Source organism: Benincasa hispida, chromosome 7 (genome assembly GCF_009727055.1).
Source record: "Benincasa hispida cultivar B227 chromosome 7, ASM972705v1, whole genome shotgun sequence".
Taxonomy (NCBI): Eukaryota; Viridiplantae; Streptophyta; class Magnoliopsida; order Cucurbitales; family Cucurbitaceae; genus Benincasa; species Benincasa hispida.
Genome location: NC_052355.1, coordinates 41,651,122 through 41,672,082, shown reverse-complemented (window position 1 = coordinate 41,672,082; position 20,961 = coordinate 41,651,122). Strand labels below are relative to the sequence as shown.

The following is a 20,961-nucleotide window of genomic DNA, read 5'->3' as shown; positions in this document are numbered from 1 at the left end:
CTTAGCTCGGTCTGTCGCCTACAGACTCTACACGATCGTTTACTTTGGGCCAACGATCTTCTAACAAAACTATGCGATCGTTTAGTAACTACTGCACGATCGTTTAGCTCACCACTGTACGATCGTTTAGATAGCCCAGCCGTCATTTAGTAAATCTGTATTTACTTGATGACTACGTGAGTTTCTTTTTGCGCGGAGAGAAAACTCAAAACTTTTGAGTTAGCATGTTGAGTTGGCAATTTGGTCACTCTCACCCATACTAATTAAAGGACCACCCTCAAAGGTAGAAGTTCCCAAAACACTCAGGATTGAGGTCATGTCACCTATGGTCATTTAGGTGAGATGCAAGTCTCTAGTATCAACGACATTATATACAGAGTCTAGTCATCTCGTGGTCCAGGTCTTATACAAACTCTTTGTATAGGACACCTCCGCTCGCACGTCTCCACATGAATGGTCAAGATCTACCATCTGTAGTAGTTTACAACACTTGCAAACCTCTACAAAGCGGGTCGTATTTGTAGTGTCATCAAGATCAGGTATCCCACCTTAATCCTTATACTACAGACCTATTTAGGTTATCACTTAAGGCATGATCTATTTGTATACCACATATACATGCTTAAGTTCACATAAGATAACCAAGGAGCTTTATTTCTGTCTCTTATACACATCTAGATGTGTATAAGAGACAGGTATTTGTAGTGTCATCAAGATCAGGTATCCCACCTTAATCCTTATACTACAGACCTATTTAGGTTATCACTTAAGGCATGATCTATTTGTATACCACATATACATGCTTAAGTTCACATAAGATAACCAAGGAGCTTTGTTTATTGGATATGAGTAAATGCCAGAATTAAATAACACTTATTTTATTCATTGAACAATATGTATCTTTACAAAACAACAAGACTCTGGGAGAATTAGGACACCAATCCCAACAGAACTCCCCTCACTGTAGATATATTATGTTCACTAGATATAACCATGATTAGTAAGTTAACCTTTCACAGGTTATTCGGAATAACGGTTGGGTCAAATATCTATTTTACCCCCGATATTATCTCTTATTCCTTAAGCCCACTAATCCTCTAATAAACAATTGATTTGTCATCCAATCAACAAACTGAATCCTTCTTGGGCCAATGAGAGGGCGGGGCCCTTGTTCAAGATCCGGAGTCAACATTTAAGTGAACAACCTCTCTACTATCCCTAAGAGTGGGTAGGAGTGAATTCCTTCTTGAACCCTATGTCCCCAGTTATCTACCCTGTCTTACCCCTAAAATAGGAGTTTATTGAGCCGGCGTTGTCTAGCCAACCCTCACCTTTGCAAATCTAAGGATAATCTCGAATAAACAGAAGTTCATAGTTAGCTTAGAGTTAAGGTCAAGTTACCTAGGTCATCACTTTGAAATAGTCAGTCTTAAACAGTAAACAATGTTATAAAGTAAGAGTGACTTATTTTGTAGTCCGATCTTGTACAAACTCTTTTGTATAGGACGCCCCCACTCCTCATTTCATAACATGTACGAATTAGGATCACTTCGTTTGTAGCACTTTACAACTCTTTGTAACAACTACAATGTAGGCCGCATCCAATAGTGTTACTAGAATAAGGCACCCAACCTTATTCATACACTATAGATCATTTTGACTATTTACTCGAACCTGATCCACTTTTATGTCTCCACATAAAGTTCAAGTACTCATGTAATAGTCAAGGGACTTTTAGGTTTATTGGATTTCTAATAAGCAAAACATCTATTCAATAACAACTTATTGAATTTTTAGAATAAATTTTATTGTTTACAAAGCACGAGTTTTAGAAAATAAAACCCAACAAATAAGAGATTGAAATATCACTTTTTAAAAGTTCAAGAGCCATAATGAACAAAAGTTGAAAGTACAAGAATTAAAATGAACAACTTGAAAGCATAGAAACCAACATGAATATTTTGAAAACATAGAGACAATATGAACCAAAATAAATATATAGGGACCAAAATGATATCCAAACTTTTAATTTAACTCCTTTTTTTTTTTTTTCAATTTAACACTTCAAGTGATCTTCTTAATAAATATAAGTTTGCATTTTATTTTTACTTGATAAAGGTAATGTACATCTTAGTAGTAGCTTGGTGTGAAAAGGATTGTGACTTAATAGGGTAAAATTGTAACTATTAGATGATATATAATTAAATTTACCTTCATCCACTAGTTTAAATTTCTGGGTAAATTGATGGTTTAAGATGATACCGGAGTAGGTTGGTTCAAGATGCCTGTATTCAAACTCCTGCAACTTATTTCCTCCTCAATTAATATTCATTTCCACTTGTTGGGTCAATTGATGATTTAAGAGCAACTAAAATAGATTGACAATAATAATAATGAAGAAGAAGAAGACAGAATAACATATAATGACTTTACGTGGAAAATCTCTAAATAGGTAAAAACTATGGGTAAGGATAGAAGAATTTTACTATATAAAATAAGAGTTACAAACTTTCTTTTGTTTATATATATAGAGGAATAACAAGTTCTCTTATAAGAAGAAACACTATCTATTTTATCTCTCATATTTTGTTCACTTATGGAAAATTTTGGGATGGTTTGGTAACCATAAGTCCTCGCCTAATTATAGCTCAAAGAAACTTGATCATCGAGTAAATCCAGTGGCTTCAAATTGTCTTTAATAGATGTGAAGGATTTAATAGTTCCAATTTCCTTTGATCAATATGAAAGATTTAATGGCCATAAATTGATATAGAAAAATGTAAGATTTAATGACCTAAAATTGTCTTCGAGAAACTTTTTAGATAATAAGAAAATTTATTGATAAGTGAAGATTATATAACAGGTGCACATCAACTAATGAAAAAGTAACTTGATGCTTAAAATAAACCAAATTGATTTCAGTTGTTCCTGTTAGACTAAGTTCTAGACAGTACTATTAAATCGAAGCTGACCGATCGACTTATAAATTATATTTTAAAAAATAATAAAGAAAATTTGAGGTGAAGCAGTATGCTTGCTGCAAGTTGCAACGATAGGAAGGGAAGCTTTTCAAAGCTCCATCATTTGTTTCTTTGAAGTTACCTACTATTTAATAGTTATTTACGTCCTGTTTCGTAATTATTTATTTTTTTTTGTTTTTAATTTTTAAAATTTAAGTTTATAAATACTTCTTCTATCTCTCTGATTTTGTTATCTATTTTTTAGATATGTTTTTAAAAAAACAAACTAAAATTTGAAAACAAATATATATATATATATATATATATATATAAATAAAGAGAGAGATATTTTAAAATCTTTTATTGTTTTTATATTTTGGCTAACAATTCAACAATTCAACTCTTATACTTAGAAAGATGCAAGCTACGGTAATAAAATGTAAGAATATAAGCTTAATTTTCAAAAACTAAAAACAAAAAAAAAAAATAAACCCTTACCAAATGAAGCCTTAATTTTTGTTTTTAAAACTTATATTTGTTTTCTTAAAATTTCTTACCTATTATTTTCAGTTTTTCATATTTTCCTATATATCTACATTAGAGTTCTTAGCCAATATTAAAAAATGAAAACATATTCTTGAAAACAACTCTTTAAGGGTCAAATTTGGTAACCATTTGGTTTTTTGTTTTTGTTTTTGAAAATAAAGTTTATGAACACTACTTCCATCTCCAAATTTATTCCTTTGGTATCTATTTTTTATCAACGGTTTAAAAAATCAAGATAAATTTTGAAAAAAATTTTTAAAAACCTGTTTTTGTTTTTAGAATTTAGCTAAAAATTCAACCATTGCACTTAAGAAAGATGCAAATCAATGTAAAAAAATGAAAAAAATAGGCTTCATTTTCAAAACCCAAAAACTAAAAATGAAACGGTTACCAAATGTGGTCCAAAGTTTTGGATTCTTTTGTCATGATTTTGAAAACACTCATAAGGTAGATGACAAAAATTGTACATGAAAGAGTGATGTTTGTTGGTGAGCTTTAATTAGTTCATCTAAATTATATTTAAAACTAATTGAGTGTGAGGTGTTTCTCAATAGACTTGGTTAGTTCGTTTGTGACATTTTAGTTAGCTCCTACATCAAAAGGAGTGGCCCCACACATAGTTATATGTTTATGTGTATGTATACATTTTTTTTTATATATAATTTTCTTTAAGTCAATCACATGGGATTTCACTAATTTTTAATTTTTAGGTTTGTTCAATATAATCTAATTTCTTTTTAATAATATAGACTCTAGAAAACCAAAGATACAAATTTGAGTTAAAATCATATTCCATATTTATTTTTGTTCTAATCCATTTATCATTAAACATTTAATAATATGGGTTTGTGTAAAATTTAATGCTCGGTTTATTACAATAATAATTATAAGATATAAATATTTACTCATCAGGTAAATAAATAAGGGATGTAACTTTATTATACTTTTGTTTAAAATCTATTGAACAATTAAGGACAATGACTTTTGTTTTTTTACCCTTAAAAAGGACGTTTTTAAAAAAAAATTATAAAAAAAAGTACCCTTTGAATTATGAGGTTGATTTCAATTATTCACTTGAACTTTGAAACATTTAGGGGACGTTTGAGGCAAGGAGTTGGTTCTCATAGTCCTAGGTTATTATAGTTGGGTTATAAAAGTTTATGTTTGGGGTATAATAGTATGTATTTGAGGTATAAACTATTTTAATTTAAGAAGGAAATAGTAAATACTGTAGCAAAGAATTAAAAAAAATGATGAATATAAAATAGTAAAAAACTATAACAAATAAGAGTTTTGAAATAGTGTTGATTGTAGCTAATTGATGATTATAAAATAGTATTTATTGTAGTAAGAGGTGATTATTATAGTTTTAAAATACTCTTTGCCATAGTCGCCTCCAATTTTAACACTTGAAATTTGACCTTTTTTTTCTGTCAAAATAATCTTAGGAGGCTTGTGTCATTAAATTTATGGACAAAAAAGTTTGTTTCTCTTACGTGTTTCTTCAAAGAGAACAAATCTAAACACACGAATAGAAAGTAAGTTTAGGATGAAGGGTTAACAAAATAGACCACAAACGAAAGAATAAGAATTGGGAACGTGCATGGGTTGAAAGGAGGAGGATGACGATAAGTATACTTCACAACGGTGTATTTTTTTCATACATATGTTTCTACTTGTTCACATATGTAAATACTTTGTTTATAAATTTAATGACAAAAGTCTACCCAAAGTTGTTTTAAAACAAACTTGGAACTTTAAAAAACTTCTTTCTTTTATAATATAACCCCAAAAAATGTAATAATTCTTTTTTAAAACAATGTGGACTTTCTGCCACACTTTGTTGAATCTTGGGTTTGTTTGTTAATAAATAACTTAAGATATGGTACAATGAATGTAAATTATTCAGATGATTTGATATTAAGGTGTGTATGATTTGATTTTTATAAGATATGAGAGCCTAAAAATTCAACATACTTTGGGAGAGAGAGAATAAGAGGGTAACATGTAGAGCATGTGGAAGTGAGAGAGAGAATGAGAGACAAAATGGTTGAAAACCTAGGGATCAACAAACTAAATCCTATAAATTCCACATTTTTTTTTGGTAGTAAATTAATAATAAAAAGATTAAATAGATAGAGAGAAAGAGGGATATTAAGAGGGTAGGGTTAGGGTATGCCATTTCTCAGCTTTTTTATATAGCTTTTGTCTAATGTGTTTATTGGCTCAATGCTTACCCATTTCATTTGTTTTCTTTGTTCTTTCTTTGACATTTTGTGACACTCAGGACAGTGCTTCTGAGCTGTTTGTCTCTTGCAGTCTCAACATTTTTTGTTAGCCTGAATTTAGTTTTGTCCTGTTTGAAAAAAAATAAAATATATGATTCATGTTTTCGTGTGATATTAGTACTATTGAAATAATTTCTTTTAAGTTTCAAGAAAAACATTCATTTTATCTATATATATTAAAAAGCTATGCCTTACTTTAGAAGTTATTTGCATGAATATTTGACTTTCATGACCAAAGTACTTGCTATATTTAATAATTAAAATAATGAAATCTCAAAATACCCATAAAATAAAGTGAGAACCTTCTTTGGTTTTTATTTATTTCTCGTATTTTTTAGTTAAACTTCTTGGAACTTCTTTGAGTGAAACATTAAGACATAACATGTTCTAAATGTCAACTCATTAACTTTTTTTTTTTCACATTCAAATAAAATAACTCACATATTGAAAATAATAGTGTCTTAAAAAATCTCAACGTTTGATCGTGCCATTTTAGACCGAGTTAACCATCAAACTTAAAAATTGAGGGAAAATTTGAGACAAACACTATCCTAAAACTATAATAACCACCTTTTGTTACAGTAAATATTATTTTGTAGTCCCCGATTAGCCACCGTCAACATTATTTCAAAACTTTCATTTGTTATAGTATTTACTATTTGCTAAAGTTTTTACTATTTTACCTTTATTATTTTTTTATTCTTTGCTATAATGTTTACTATTTTTTTCTCAACTAAAATAGTTTACCTCTCAAATACATACTATTATAACCCAAATCAAAATAATCCACACCCCAAACCAAACTATTATAACTTAACTAATAACCTATAACTATAATAACCAATTCCTTGCTCCAAAGACCCCTACAAATTATATATTAATAATTAACTACCATATAGTTAATTAACTATAATAATGACTTATCTCATGGGACAACCCGCTAGTTAATAAATTCTAGATAGGTGGTCATCATTAATTGAATTAGTGACCTCTTAGCCCTTTATTAAGAATATGTCTCCCTATTTATCATTAGGTCAACCAAACTAACAAATATAACTTTTTTTCTCTCTTTTTCAATTCAATACATTTTGAGGTGAAAATTTAAACATCAAACTTTTTAGTTGATGACATATACTTTAATATTAGTGAAGTTCCGCTTAAATTGACGGATTATGATATATTTAATTATATCCATAATTTAATAATTTACCATATTATTAAATAAAATAAAAAATTGAGTTTGGATAGAAAGACAGAGGGCAGAGGAGAATTGGGTTGGTTCTGAAGATGCCTAACCCCTAAACCCCACCTATTGCCAAAATGCGAAAATGAGATTTGGGTATTTATATTTATATATTATATGCTTTGGTTGGGACTTGTGTTGTGGCAATCAATTTCAAAGGAACCTCTGCATCCCCTTTGTGGGCCGCCTCACACTCCATAGCCAAAATCACTTTCTCCATTCTCCTTCTCTCCCCTTCTGAGTTTTCTCTCCTTTTTTTTTTTTTCCTCAATGGATCTCATTTTTGTGTTGCATTAATGTCTAACAACGAATTACATACTTAAATCACACTCGTTACTTTCTCTTTTCTTTTCTCTCCCATGCTGTCTTAGCTTCTTCCCTCCCTCTCTTCCTCGTTTAACCGTTATCACCTGTTCCAATGAACCTTCACACTCGTGTTTCTAGCCACATTCTAACGGTTTATTTCAAGAATGAAGATCTAACTAAGAGAACGCAAGGATTTTCTCTACTTCCGATATTTGCAAAAGAAAAAGAGAAACATGATTGCAAGGATTTGAGAGTGTGATCGAGAGAGAGAGAACAAATTTAAGTGATATGTGATATAAACAAAATGTTAGTATTCATTGTTTTCAAAATCCTGATCATTCAACATTAACACATCGTAAATTAGGTCATCTATATAAAAATCTTAAATGTTTTGATAATTTAAACAATTTAAAATGGCGTAATATTGGTCTAGAATGTTGTTATAATCTAAGTTATTCATTATAGATCATTGTCACACCGTTTCAATTGGATAGAAATATCAAATTCTCCTACTTTAAAAGATAGGGTAATTGCAATCGGTAGCATTTTAGGAATAATAACCAAGTGTATAACATCATTTTAAAAAATTATAAAATATAGCCAAGTGTTACCAGTTAGGGTTGGCAATGGGGCCGGGGCGGGGTGGGAGGCGTCCCCGTCCCCGGCCCTATGGGGAAATTCTTCCCCATCCTCACCCCGTCCTGCCATTTAAAGGCGGGGACAGGAGTGGGGATTCCCGTCAGGGAAACGGGTCCCCGCGGGGCCCCTTCCCGTTTTCCGCGGGGATTCCCCTACTAATTTCCTACGGGGAATCCCCTACTAGTTCCCCGCGAGGACCCGCAGGGATACCCCTTTTTTTAATTAAAATGGACTTAGCTTCTTGGGCTTAGAGTTAGAATTTATATATTTAATATTCGGCTCCAATCCAACATTATACATTATAACATATATATATAAATTATTTATATATTATAAATATATATTTATAAAAATATAAATATATTCAAATGGGGTCGGGGATTAATTAAGGTCGGGGTCGAGGCGGGGATATCGTCTCCATCCCCAGACGGGGCCCTGAAAATTTTCCTCGGTTTGACCCCATCCCAGTCAAATCGAGGATTCCCAGCTCAATCGGGGCGGGTCTCCATGGGACCCGACCCCACGGAGAATTTTACCAGTGATATGGTTTATCACTAATAGACTCCTACTAATAATTGAAAGAGTAAAACAACATGCAACGGAAGTATCAAGGATCCATAAGTTTTCTAATTCACTAATTTTAGCAAAAACTAAAGCATGCTCTTCTTAAAATATGGGTTTTATGAACATACCTTTGATGAACTCTACAAGAAAACGTCTGTTCAGTTGCTATCTTCACTTGTTATCAACGTGAACCACCTCAAAGCCTTCCATACTATGTTCTTGGAGCTTTAGGCAGAGTTGTGGAATTCAAAAACAGCTTAAAGATGTGAAGAAACCAGAAAAACTCACAACAACTTGACTGAAGAAGACAACTTCGTCTTCAGAAAAATATCTCTCTAAATTATGTATTCTCTCCCGTCTCCAACAACTCCAATCTTCTTTATATATATTTGATGAACATGCAAAGAGATGGAGTGCATGGCTTGCGGCTCATGCTTAGAGAATCAAAGTAGAGAAGAAAATGCTTTGTGTGTGAGCATAAAGATGATGATAATGGAGTAAACTCTTTTTCCACTTTGTGCAATCCATGCAAAATGAATTTCCATCTTCTATTTAAAATACAAAATGACTTTTAAATCATTTTAATTTAAAATTTGATTTTCTTAAATTAATTTAAAAAATAATTAATTTAATATCAAATATTAAATTAATTTTTGCACAATAATCATCTTTATATATTTAAATCATATTTAAATATTTATTCTCTTGTTCCGTTTCATTTGAACGTTTCAAATTAATTTCTCAAGCTACTCTAAAGCTTATCTATTTACGAGCTAGTAGGGGGACCTCGTTGACCTATAGATCATGGGCTCTAACGATTCAAGATTAATCGGCTAAACTCATTAGTCCGATCTAACCCTAATTCGTTAAGTAATGGGACACTCCACTATAGCCTATAGATGAGCGCCCCTCACTGTAGATATATTATGTTCACTTAATAACCATAATCAGTAAGTCGATCCTTCACAGGTTGTTCGTAATCACAGCTAGGTCAAAAATATCGTTTTATCCCTGTGACTACATCTCACTCCTTAAGTTTCTACTGACCCTCTAATGAACAATTCTGATTCATAATCTCTATGAATCAAATCCTTTCTCTATCATGAGAAGACGGGGCCCCAATTGTTCAAGACCTGGAGTCAGTACTTAAGAGAACAACCTATCTGCTAACCCTAAATAAGGTAGGAGTGAATTCCATCTTGTAAGGCTATGTCCCTAGCTATTCATCCGGTCTTATCCCCAAAATGGTAAGCTTATTGAGCAGTGTTATTGGACTACTCTCACCGTTTGTAGATCAAAGGATAATTTCAAACAAACAAGAGTTCATAGCTAGCTCAGGATTAAGATCAAGTTAACCTAGGTTATATAATAAATGAAATAGTCAGTTTTAACAGTAAACGGTCGTTATAAAGAAAAGTGACTATTTTCGTGGTCCAGTCTATATGCAAACTCATTGCATAGGATGCCCCCACTCTTATGTCTCAACATGAACAATTTATGGATCACATCATTTGTAGCACCTTACAACTTCTTGTAACAACTACAGAGTGGGCTACATGCAATAGTGTTACCAGGATGAGATACCCAATTTCATCCATATACTTATTAGACCATTTAGGCTATATACTATCAACTTGATCCTGTTTATGCCACTATATAAAGTCACAACATTCAGACTATAGCCAAGGATGCGTTTATTGGATTTTCATAATAAGATGTAAAATTAACATATCATTGTTATTGATAAGACAAAATGTTTGACACGAACTGCGAGTTCTAGGACATTCCCAACAATAATATGGTGTATCATTGATAGACTCCTACCAATAATATGGTGTATCGCTGATAGACTATTTAAATTTTGTCATATTTGTAAATTTTTTTTTACATTATATTATACATGTTGGGAATGTCCTAGAACTTGCAGTTCGTGTTAAACATTATATCTTATCAATAATAATGACTTGTTGATTTTGCATCTTATTACAATGACTTGTTGATTTTGCATCTTATTATGAAAATCTAATAAACGTATCATTGTCTATAGTCTGAATGCTGTAACTCTATGTAGTGACATAAACAGGATCAAGTTGACAGTATATAACCAAAATGGTCTAATAAGTATATGGATGAAATTGGGTATCTCATCCTGGTAACACTATTGGATGCGACCCACTCTGTAGTTGTTACAAGAAGTTGTAAGGTGCTACAAACGATGTGATCCACAAATCGTTCTTGTTGAGACATGAGAGTGGGGGCATTCTATGCAATGAGTTTGCATATAGACTAGACTACGAAAATAGTCACTTTTCTTTATAACGATTGTTTACTTTTAAAACTGACTATTTCATTTATTATATAACTTAGGTTAACTCGATCTTAATCCTGAGCTAGCTATGAACTTCTGTTTGTTCGGGATTATCTTTTGATCTCAAACAGTGAGAGTAGTCCAACATCACTGCTCAATAAGCTTACCATTTGGGGGATAAGGCCGGATGAATAGCTGGGGACATAGCCTTGCAAGATGGAATTCACTCCTACTCTATTTAGGGTTAGCAGATAGGTTGTTCTCTTAAGTACTGACTCCAGGTCTTGAACAATCGGAGCGCCGCCTTCTCATGATAGAGAAAGGATTTGATTCATAGAGATTATGAATAAGAATTGTTCATTAGAGGATCAGTAGGAACTTAAGGAACAAGATGTAGTCACAGGGATAAAACGGTATTTTTGACCTAGCTGTGATTACGAACAACCTGTGAAGGATCGACTTACTGATTATGGTTATTAAGTGGACATACTATATCTACAGTGAGAAGAGTTCAACTATGGGCTATAGTGGAGTGTCCCATTAATTAACGAATGGGGGTTAGATCGGACTAATGAGTTTAGCCGATTAATCTCGAATCGTTGGAGTCCATGATCTGTAGGTCCGCGAGGTCCCCCTACTAGCTCGCAAATGGATAAGCTTTAGAGTAGCTTGAGAAATTAATTTGAAACGTTCAAATTAAACGGAACAAGAAAATAAATATTTAAATATGATTTAATATATAAAGATGATTATTGTGCAAAAATTAATTTAATATTTGATACTAGAATAATTAATTTTTTAATTAATTTAAGAAAATCAAATTTTGATGAAAATGATTTAAAATCATTTTTTGTTTTAAAAAGAAAATGGAAATTCGTTTGCATGTTGCACAAAAATGGAAAATGGGTTTTCTCCATTACCATCATCTTTATGCTCACACAAAATGCATTATCTTCTCTACTTTGATTCTCCAAGCATGAGCTACAAGTCATGCACTCTATCTCTTTGCATGTTCATCAAATATATATAAAGAAGATTGGAGTTGTTGGAGATGAGATAATACAGAATTTCGAGAGAAATTTTTCTGAAGAAGAAGTTGTCTTCTTCAGTTGTACTACTGTGAGCTTTTCTGGTTTCTTCACAACTTCAAGCTATTCTTAAGTCCCACAACTCTGTCTAAAGTTCCAAGAGCATAGTAGGGAAGACTTTGAGATGGTTCACGTTGATAACAAGTGAAGGCAGCTGCAGAACAGACATTTTCTTGGAGAGTTCATCAAAGGTATGTTCTGAAAACCCACTTTTTTAGAAAAGCATGTTTTAGTTTTTGCTAAAATTAGTGAATTAGAAAGCTTATGGATCCTTGATACTTTCGTTGCATATTGTTTAACTCTTTCAATACCTGCTAATACTTTGGTTCCAATGTTTATATTTGCAACTATCTCTATGTTCCTAAAGATAATTTTGAAACTTTGTTAAGTTAATATTAAATCTTTTAAAAGTGTATTTATGGAAGTATTTTGAAAAAAAAAAAAAAAAAAGAAGAAGAAAAAAGGGAAAAGGATGGGTATTTGTCTGTTATAGTTTTTTAGGGATATTGGAATTAGGTAGGTCTGCTCACCTTCCTTTTTCCTCAGGATTCCCCCCATGCCTACTTCCCTCTCCCTCTCCTACAATCTCTGACACTTTTGATTCAATACCCACTTCCCCATTTCCCACAAACCTCTTCTCTTTATATCACTTCTTTCTTTCTTTATTCTCTCTCTCTCACACTCATAACTCCTTCTTCCTTCCTCCTTCTTCCTTCTTCAAATTTACAGAGCATACCACCATGTCCAAATCCCTCCACGACTCTTCCTTCTCTTTCTCCAGGCGCTACTTCAACTGGAAAAACAAATTTCACGATTCTAAACAACAAGACGAAGAAGAACAACAACAACATCAACAAATCTTATCCTTCAGTTTATCCTCCCGATTCACTGAAGAAGACAGGGAACTCGACCTCAAAACCAAAATCCCCAACAAACCTTCATCCTCTTCCAATCGTCCTGTTTCCAAGCTCCGAACCGCTCTAACAGTCTTCACCCGGATCCGACCCACCCCCCACCGCTCCCGCCTCGGCGGCCGGGTCATCGGTACACTATTCGGCTACCGACGAGGCCACGTCTATTTCGCAATACAAGAAGACCCAAAGCAGAGTCCAACGTTTTTAATCGAGCTCTCAACGCCGACCAGTGTTCTGGTTCGAGAAATGGCATCTGGGTTAGTCCGGATCGCGTTGGAATGTGAAAAGAAAACAGAGAGGAGGAAAAATTGCAAGTTAGTGGAAGAAGCACTTTGGAGAACGTATTGTAATGGGAAGAAATGTGGGTATGGTAGTAGAAGAGAATATGGGGCAGAGGAGCAGAAGATTCTAAAGGCGGTGGAGCCGATCACTATGGGAGCTGGGGTTTTGCCGCCGGGGAATGGATCCGATGGAGAATTAATGTACATGAGGGCGAGATTCGAGCGGGTGATTGGGTCGAAGGATTCAGAAGCTTATTACATGATGAGCCCAGATTGTAATGGAGGGCCTGAACTCAGCATTTACTTGCTTAGGGTTTAAAGTTCTGATCTCTGTTTTCGTCTTTTTTTTGTGATTAATCAAATTCTGGGGATGGTGGTTTGAGGGACTCGATGCATTGTTCTTCCTTACAAGTAATGCTGCATTGATTTTGATGTATAGTTTTCTTCTTTTTTGTTCAGATTGGTTTGTGGTGGAATCGGAAAATTTTCCCATTTCAAGCCTGTGTTCATCTTTATTTTTCAATCCTAATTTCTTTTTCAGTATTATAATTCCTTTTTTTTAAGAATATTATAACGCTTGTAAGATTTTTTTTTTTTTTTTTTTAAAATCAAACCATTAATTTGAAAATTTACAATTTAAGTAAAGAAGTACTGTACTATAATATTAATTAATGAAAGAAAATATGAGGAAAACCGGCCGGTTTAGTTGATGATGACTTATTTTCTTTTTAGTTTTTTTTATATTTTCAAGAGAATCTCTTTATTTGCAATATACTTCATATATATTATAATTTTTTGTTTATGAAAAGACAAATATATTATAATTTTCTGTTGTTTGGCTTTTGAATAAGTTTCGGTGTTTTTTTCATGAGAAAATAATGTCTTTTCTTATAATGTTCTCCACTTCACTAGGATGAACTTTATTATTAATTTTGAGGTTCAATCACTAGAAAAATGTCAATGTTTCAATTTATTGAGAAAAATAACACATTTTAGGTATTTTTTAGACAAACATCAGAGATAATGTATGTATGTTTCCGTTTCCATTTCATCGAGCTTTGTTTGGTTTTACAAACTATTTGAGAATGTTAGTGTGGAATTCTGGCAATAATAAACTTTAAATGAATGAGTAAAAAGGAGTTAAACATTTTTTTAGTATAATTGTAGAACCACATATTTTGTAGTATAATATGTTTTTTTAGTTGGAAATGAAACACTCAATTCAATCGAGATGATAATATTGATATCTTATTCACAAAATTATATTTATAATGGCAAATGAGTTAGTGTTTACAGTTGAAATGTGAGTATGTTTTTTGTTTTCTTTTTTTTTTTGCAAGTTCCACTATGGGTGAGAGATTCAACCATCAACTTTTAAAATGATAATGGATGTTTATCGAGTTATATTGAGTTGATTTTTCTTTTGTATATTGATAATAATGAAAGAATAGATGGGTGTTAGTGAGAGCATTGGCACAATGATAAGAGAAAAAAACACAATGAATTGGGAGGTGGGCATGTGTTCAAAATTTGATGATATTTGGTTTGTCTTCTTTTATCCTCTAATTTTGGTAACACTCACTCGTGGCCCTTCGCCGTTAAAATCTACCTTTTATCATAACCATGTTTTATGTTTCAACCCTTTTGGGCCCCAAAACCATTATGTTTTCCCCCAACTAAACCATATTTTTATAATTATCACACCATTTTTTTTATATATAATTTTAAAAAACACTTGCAATATTATCCCTAATCTTTTATAATATCAAATGAAAATTCCATTTTGTAAGCGTGTAGATATGATCCAAAATTGAAAATGAAATTCAAACACTATCACACCGTTTCAGGTTGCATTCAACATCCTCATGAATTTATATTCCAATGAAATCGTCTATGTGAAATGTCAAGAACAATATTGATGGGACGAACATTCACGGTTTGACAATGGGGTGGGTAAATCCAAGGAGGAAAGTGATTATATAGTGAAAAGGAAAACATCTTTTCTACTTTAGAAAATGAAAAGAGCCTTAAGATGAAAATAAAGACTCCAAAAATGAGAAGTCAGAGGAGGAAAGGAAGGATATGTTGGGTACAGCTGGGGGCAAACATACTGTCTTCATCCCTTCCCTACTGCATTATTTGTCCCCCCCCATCTCTCTCTCTCTCTATAATCAATTCTTCTTATTTCTATTTTTCTTTTCAAGGATCTTTCTTTCAACCTTATCTATTTACTTTCACCCTTTCAAAATATTTCCATATTCAATATTCATTCTATTAATATTACTTTTATCATTAAATTTTTGTGAGAATTATTTATTAAAGTTAAAATAGATATAATGGAAAAAATTAAAATTATATTGTTGTTTTAAAAACTATTTATAAAACTATTGTTGTTTTCAAACTATTTATAAATATGGTTGTTTTTTTAATGTGTCGAGACTTCAAAATTCGACCAACCTAGGTATTTTATTATTTTATTATACTCTAATTCGTTATTATTTGGTATATTCAACATTTTATTATTTTATTATTTTATTGTTTTGTTATTTTATTCAACTTAACTCTAGAAAGAACAAATTAAAAGAAAATAATATCTCATAAAAATAAAAAAGTGTAATTTAAAATATCTCATTTATATACAAATAATTACAAAAATCAACGTGTCCCACAAGACAGACGTCGTCAATTTCGAGCTGGTTGTCGTCATCGACTTCGAATTTGAGATTGCTTTGGTTCTTTTTTATGTTGCTCTGGTACCTTTGCAGGTGCTTCATAATATAAATATTCATTATGCTCTCCACGACCCCGACCATGTCCATGCACGTATGAAGACGAAGGATTAGTCTCTGAGTCATAATGTCTTGAACCAAATGCTAGCATCATCATCACCAGACTAACATAATCAGTTTGACTCCGCGTCTGCATCACAGGGGGCAACTCTTCCACATTACGGGCAACCTCATCAAACTCATCCTCTTCCCAAACAGGTCCTCTACGTCTAGGAGCTGGTGGAGGTGTTGGGGTTTGTGCCCTAAAGTCTCGTGTCCTACAGTTTGTAAACAAATTTGTACGAACACTTGTGATGTATAATATATATGACATTTACTTCACCTATTGACTTTGCACATTTAGATATTTTTTATTTTACCGCAAACCAATAAACTTAATATCCCCGGTTGCCTTTATGTAACTTAAGCATGTATGTAGTGACATACAAGTGGATCATGTCTTAAATGACAACCAAAATAGTCTGTAGTATATGGATATAAGAGGGAAACCTTATTCTGATAATACTACAGACGCGACCCGCTTTGTGGAATTGTTACAAATGTAGTGACTTGTCACAGATGGTCTGATCCTGATCATTCGTGTAGTATACATGCGAGCGGGGATGTCCTATACAAAGAGTTTGTATAAGACCTGACCTCGAAGTGTTAATTTCTTGTCATATAACTTCGTTCATGACTGAGACTTCACTTCACTAGGATGACCATAGGTGACATGATCTCAATCCTGAGTGAGTTGGGAACTCCTGCCATTGAAGGCAGTCCTTTGATTTGCATGGGTGCGAATGGACAGAGCGTCGACTCAAACCTACCAGTTTGGGGGTTTGTGTGATTTGGCAGCTGGGAACTCAGCTTCACAAGCTGGAGTTCACTCCTTCCCCCAAAGTAGAGGTAAGTAGATAGATTGCTCTTTTAAGGGCTGACCCTGAGGCTTGAACGATGTGCCTGAAGGAACTCTTATTCAAGAGTACCTACGAGCGGAAGTGGATCTTTCCAATTCTTTGTGACAAAATTACAACATATACATTCAAAACATACTGATATGCATTCATAATGCTAAAGAGATCAATAGATCATACCAGATAAAGATTTCTTCTTCACAGCAAGTCTAAAACCCAACCGTCTACCTCAAACAATCACCACTCGGATAGAAGGAAACAGAGATGACACCATCACTCAGAGCCCTCAGTATTCTTGGAGTGAGAATCCAAAGTGTGGGCTTTGTTTGGATTTGGTAGAGGGAAGGAGGAAGAGAGACCATACACAACGATCAAGCAAGAGAAGACGAGGTCATCTATCGCACAGACAAGATGCTTGATCGTTTAGGTGAAGTATACGATCGTGTAGGAAAAAGTAAGCGATTATGTAGGAAAAGGTAAGCGATCGTATAAACAATCGTGTAGGAAAAGGATGAGCGATCGTCCAAACGATCGTGTAAGAAAAACTAAGCGATCGTCTTTACAATCGTTTAGTAAATATCAGGAGCTAAACGATCACTTAAGAAAAGGTAAACGATCGTTTAGCTAATAGCGCGCGACAATGTAATCGGTAAGCGATTGCTTAGCAATATTGTATATGTAAGTGATCGTGCAGTCACTATTGTATAGGCACTGATTTTCCAAACAATGACACTATCTTTTTCACAATGTCGCGCATATGACTCCTGCACACTGTCAGCTATTTATAATGCATTCATCCGTTATTTTGAATAGAAGAGATGCCATCCCATTTCCTTTATAATCGTTCAGTGAATGTGATCTTATCATATTCATAATATAAAAATTATATTAATTATAATATTTTCCTCTACTAGATATAAATCATATTTATATCCAATTTCCTCCAAATTAATGTATCTCATACATAAAGTTCATTATATCATATTTAATTAACTCGTTTAATTATATCATATATAATCAAACTCTTTCTTGTCTTTGAACATTTCAAATTAACCCAAAAACTTATTCTTAACTTGTATCCAAGCTACCAATGGGACCTTATGTACCTATGGCTCGAAGCTCCAACCATAGGTGAATAGCTGACTAAACTCCTTAGTCATGATATCCATCATCCGTTAACTGCCAAGCATTCCACTAAAGACCGACAGTTGAACTCTTCTTGCCATAAATATATTTCTATGTTCATTTGATATAACCAATCATCAGTACGATGACCCTTCACAGATGCTCGTAATTATAGTAGGCCAATTTACCATTTTGCTCCTATAATTACATCTTCCTTCTTAAGTACCATTGATCCCTCTAATGAACAATACAACATAGTCCTACTATGTGTGAACACCTCTCGGGCCATGAGAAAGTGCATGGCGCCACATCGTTCAAGCCCTGGGATCAGCTCTTAGGAGAGCAATCTATCTACTTACCCCTACTTTAGGGAAGGAGTGAACTCCATCTTGTGATGCTGAGTTCCCAGCTCCCAAATCAGACGAATCCCCAAAATGGTAGGTTTGAGTCGACATTTTGGCCACTTGCAACCATGCAAATCAAAGAACCGCTCTCCAATTGGGTAGGATTCGCCCAACTCACACAGAGATTGAGGTCATGTTACCTATGGTCATCATAATGAAGTGAACTCTCAGTCATGGACGGTGTTATATGACAAGACATTAACACTTCGAGGTTAAGTCTTAATACAAACTCTTTGTATAGGACGCCCTCGCTCACATGTCCACTACATGAATGATCAGGGATCAGACCATCTGTGACAAGTCATAACATTTGTAACAATTCCAGCGGGCCGCGTCGTAGTGTTACCAGGATAAAGGTTTCCCTCCTATATCTATATATTACAGAGTATTTTTTGTTGTCACTTAAGACGTAATCCACTTGTATGTCACTACATACATGCTTAAGTTACATAAATACAACATGGATATTAAGTTTATTGGTTTGTGGTAAATAAAAACATTAATGTGTAAAGTTAAGTAGTGAAATGAATATAATTTATATTATACATCAAAAGTGTTCGTACAAAAATTGTTTACAAACTACAGGACGAGACTTTAGGGAACAAAACCCGAACAATTTCCCATTTGTCCTAAAGCGAAGTGGGGAGTACAAGTAAGCAGGTACAAAACAATAAACTAGGAACTAAAACCTAGTGCAAAAAATCCCCACTTGCCCTAGTCCAGCCACAGGCGGTCCCGTAGACCCATGCTTCTGAAGGCGACCCTCAAACACTGTAGCCGTCAGAGCCTTGCATAAACAAATGAACAATGTTTCGCTCTGAGGCGATCTTCGTGACGATACGTCTCTCGATGCACTATCATCGGATCGACTTAACATGGCAATAGGTGAGAAAGTCTTCTCATAGTCCAACTCCTCCACCTGGATATAACCCTTTGCCACAAGTTGAGCTTTGAAGGTTTGCACCTCCATCAACACCCCGTTTGCCGATTGTAGATCCATTTACAAGCTATAGGTCTTACCCCATCAGGCTGATCTACAAGACCCAATACCAAGTTGAAGTACATCGACTCCATCTCGAGATTCGTGGCTTTGACCCATTCATCCCGATCAACATCTCATTGCCTTTTTATAAGAACACGGATCCTCAACGTCGCCATTTGTCACCATAGCTAGGATTTCCGTGAAACCCAGATGAACTATCATCAACAATTCAAGTGGGTACGTAACCTCTCACTACGTCGAGGTTCTTCAACTCTTGAGGTGGAACCGACCTACCAATGAACTATCATCAACAATTCTGATTGATGAAGCAGGTTTTTCAACAACTTTTATTGAAGTTTCAATAGTTTCTTTGGAAAGCTCACTTAACACGACTTTTCTACGTGGACTGTGCTCCTTGATATGATCCTTCTCCAAGAAAGTAGCGTTCGTGGAAACAAACACCTTGTTTTTGGACGATCATAAAGTAACCTCCTCGTGTACCTTTGGGGTAGCCTACACAGAGGCATAACCTCGATTGTGATTCCAACTTCTTGGGATTTACCTTAAGCACATGTGCTGGGCAACGCCATATGCGAAAGTGAGGTAAACTAGCTTTACACCCATTCCACAACTCCAGAGATGTTCTTGCAACACTCTTAAAAGGAACACAGTTGAGAACGTATACCGTAGTCGCCACTGCGAAACCCCAAAACGAGTCTGGTAAGGAAGCATAACTCATCATCGAACGAACCATGTCCAACAAGGTTCTGTTTCTCCTCTCTGCTACACCATTTTGCTGAGGTGTACCCAGTGCCGAGAGTTGGAAAACAATTCTAGGTTCTAATAAATAGTCCTAGAACTCATAATCCAAGAACTCTCCACCTCGATTTGATCGAAGTGTTTTTGTTCGTCTATCCAAAGCATTCTCAACTTCGGCCTTGAACTTTTCAAAAGATTCAGAATTTCATTGTATTAGATAGACATACCCATATCTCGAGTAATGATCAGTAAAACTGATAAAGTACTCATAGCCTCCTCGAACTCGCACATTTATAGGACCACAAAGGTCAGAATGTACAAATTCAAGAGGCTCTTTGGCTCGATAACCTTTTCTACCTTCAAAGCAAGATTCACACACTAGTAAAGAATTTTCCTCTAACTCGCTTAGAAGGCCATTCTTCACCAATCTCTCAATCCTACGGAGATTGATGTGCCCTAATCGAAGGTGCTAAAGTCGGGCATTTTCTTTGGAGAAACTCATTGGCGTTTAGATTGAGTTACGACAGATTTAAACATCTCTATGTTATGGAAGGAATTTAAAGTTGGGGTTGATGCCTAAAGTCTCGTGTCCTATAGTTTCTAAACAGTATCTACGAACGTTTGTGTTGTTAATATATGATATTTACTTCACATCTTGTATTTTGCTCGGTTACTTGTTTTATTTATTTTACCACAAACCAATAAACATAAAATCTCTGGTTATCTGTATGTGACTCAGACATGTATGTGGTGGCATACAAGTGGATCATGTCTTGAGTGATAACCAAAATGGTCTATAGTATATGGATATAGGAGGGAAACCTTATCCTGGTAACGCTACGGATGCGGCACGTTTTGTGGAATGATCA

At 34.0% G+C, this 20,961-nt stretch overlaps 1 protein-coding gene across 1 annotated transcript; it reads left to right on the top strand.

Moving 5' to 3' along the window:
* Positions 1 to 12,446: 12,446 nt before the first annotated feature.
* LOC120081847 (protein MIZU-KUSSEI 1) lies at positions 12,447 to 13,652 on the top strand. Its single transcript, XM_039037021.1, has one exon. The coding sequence runs from the start codon at positions 12,683 to 12,685 to the stop codon at positions 13,454 to 13,456; it is 774 nt and encodes a 257-aa protein (XP_038892949.1). The 5' UTR covers positions 12,447 to 12,682; the 3' UTR covers positions 13,457 to 13,652.
* Positions 13,653 to 20,961: the final 7,309 nt, after the last annotated feature.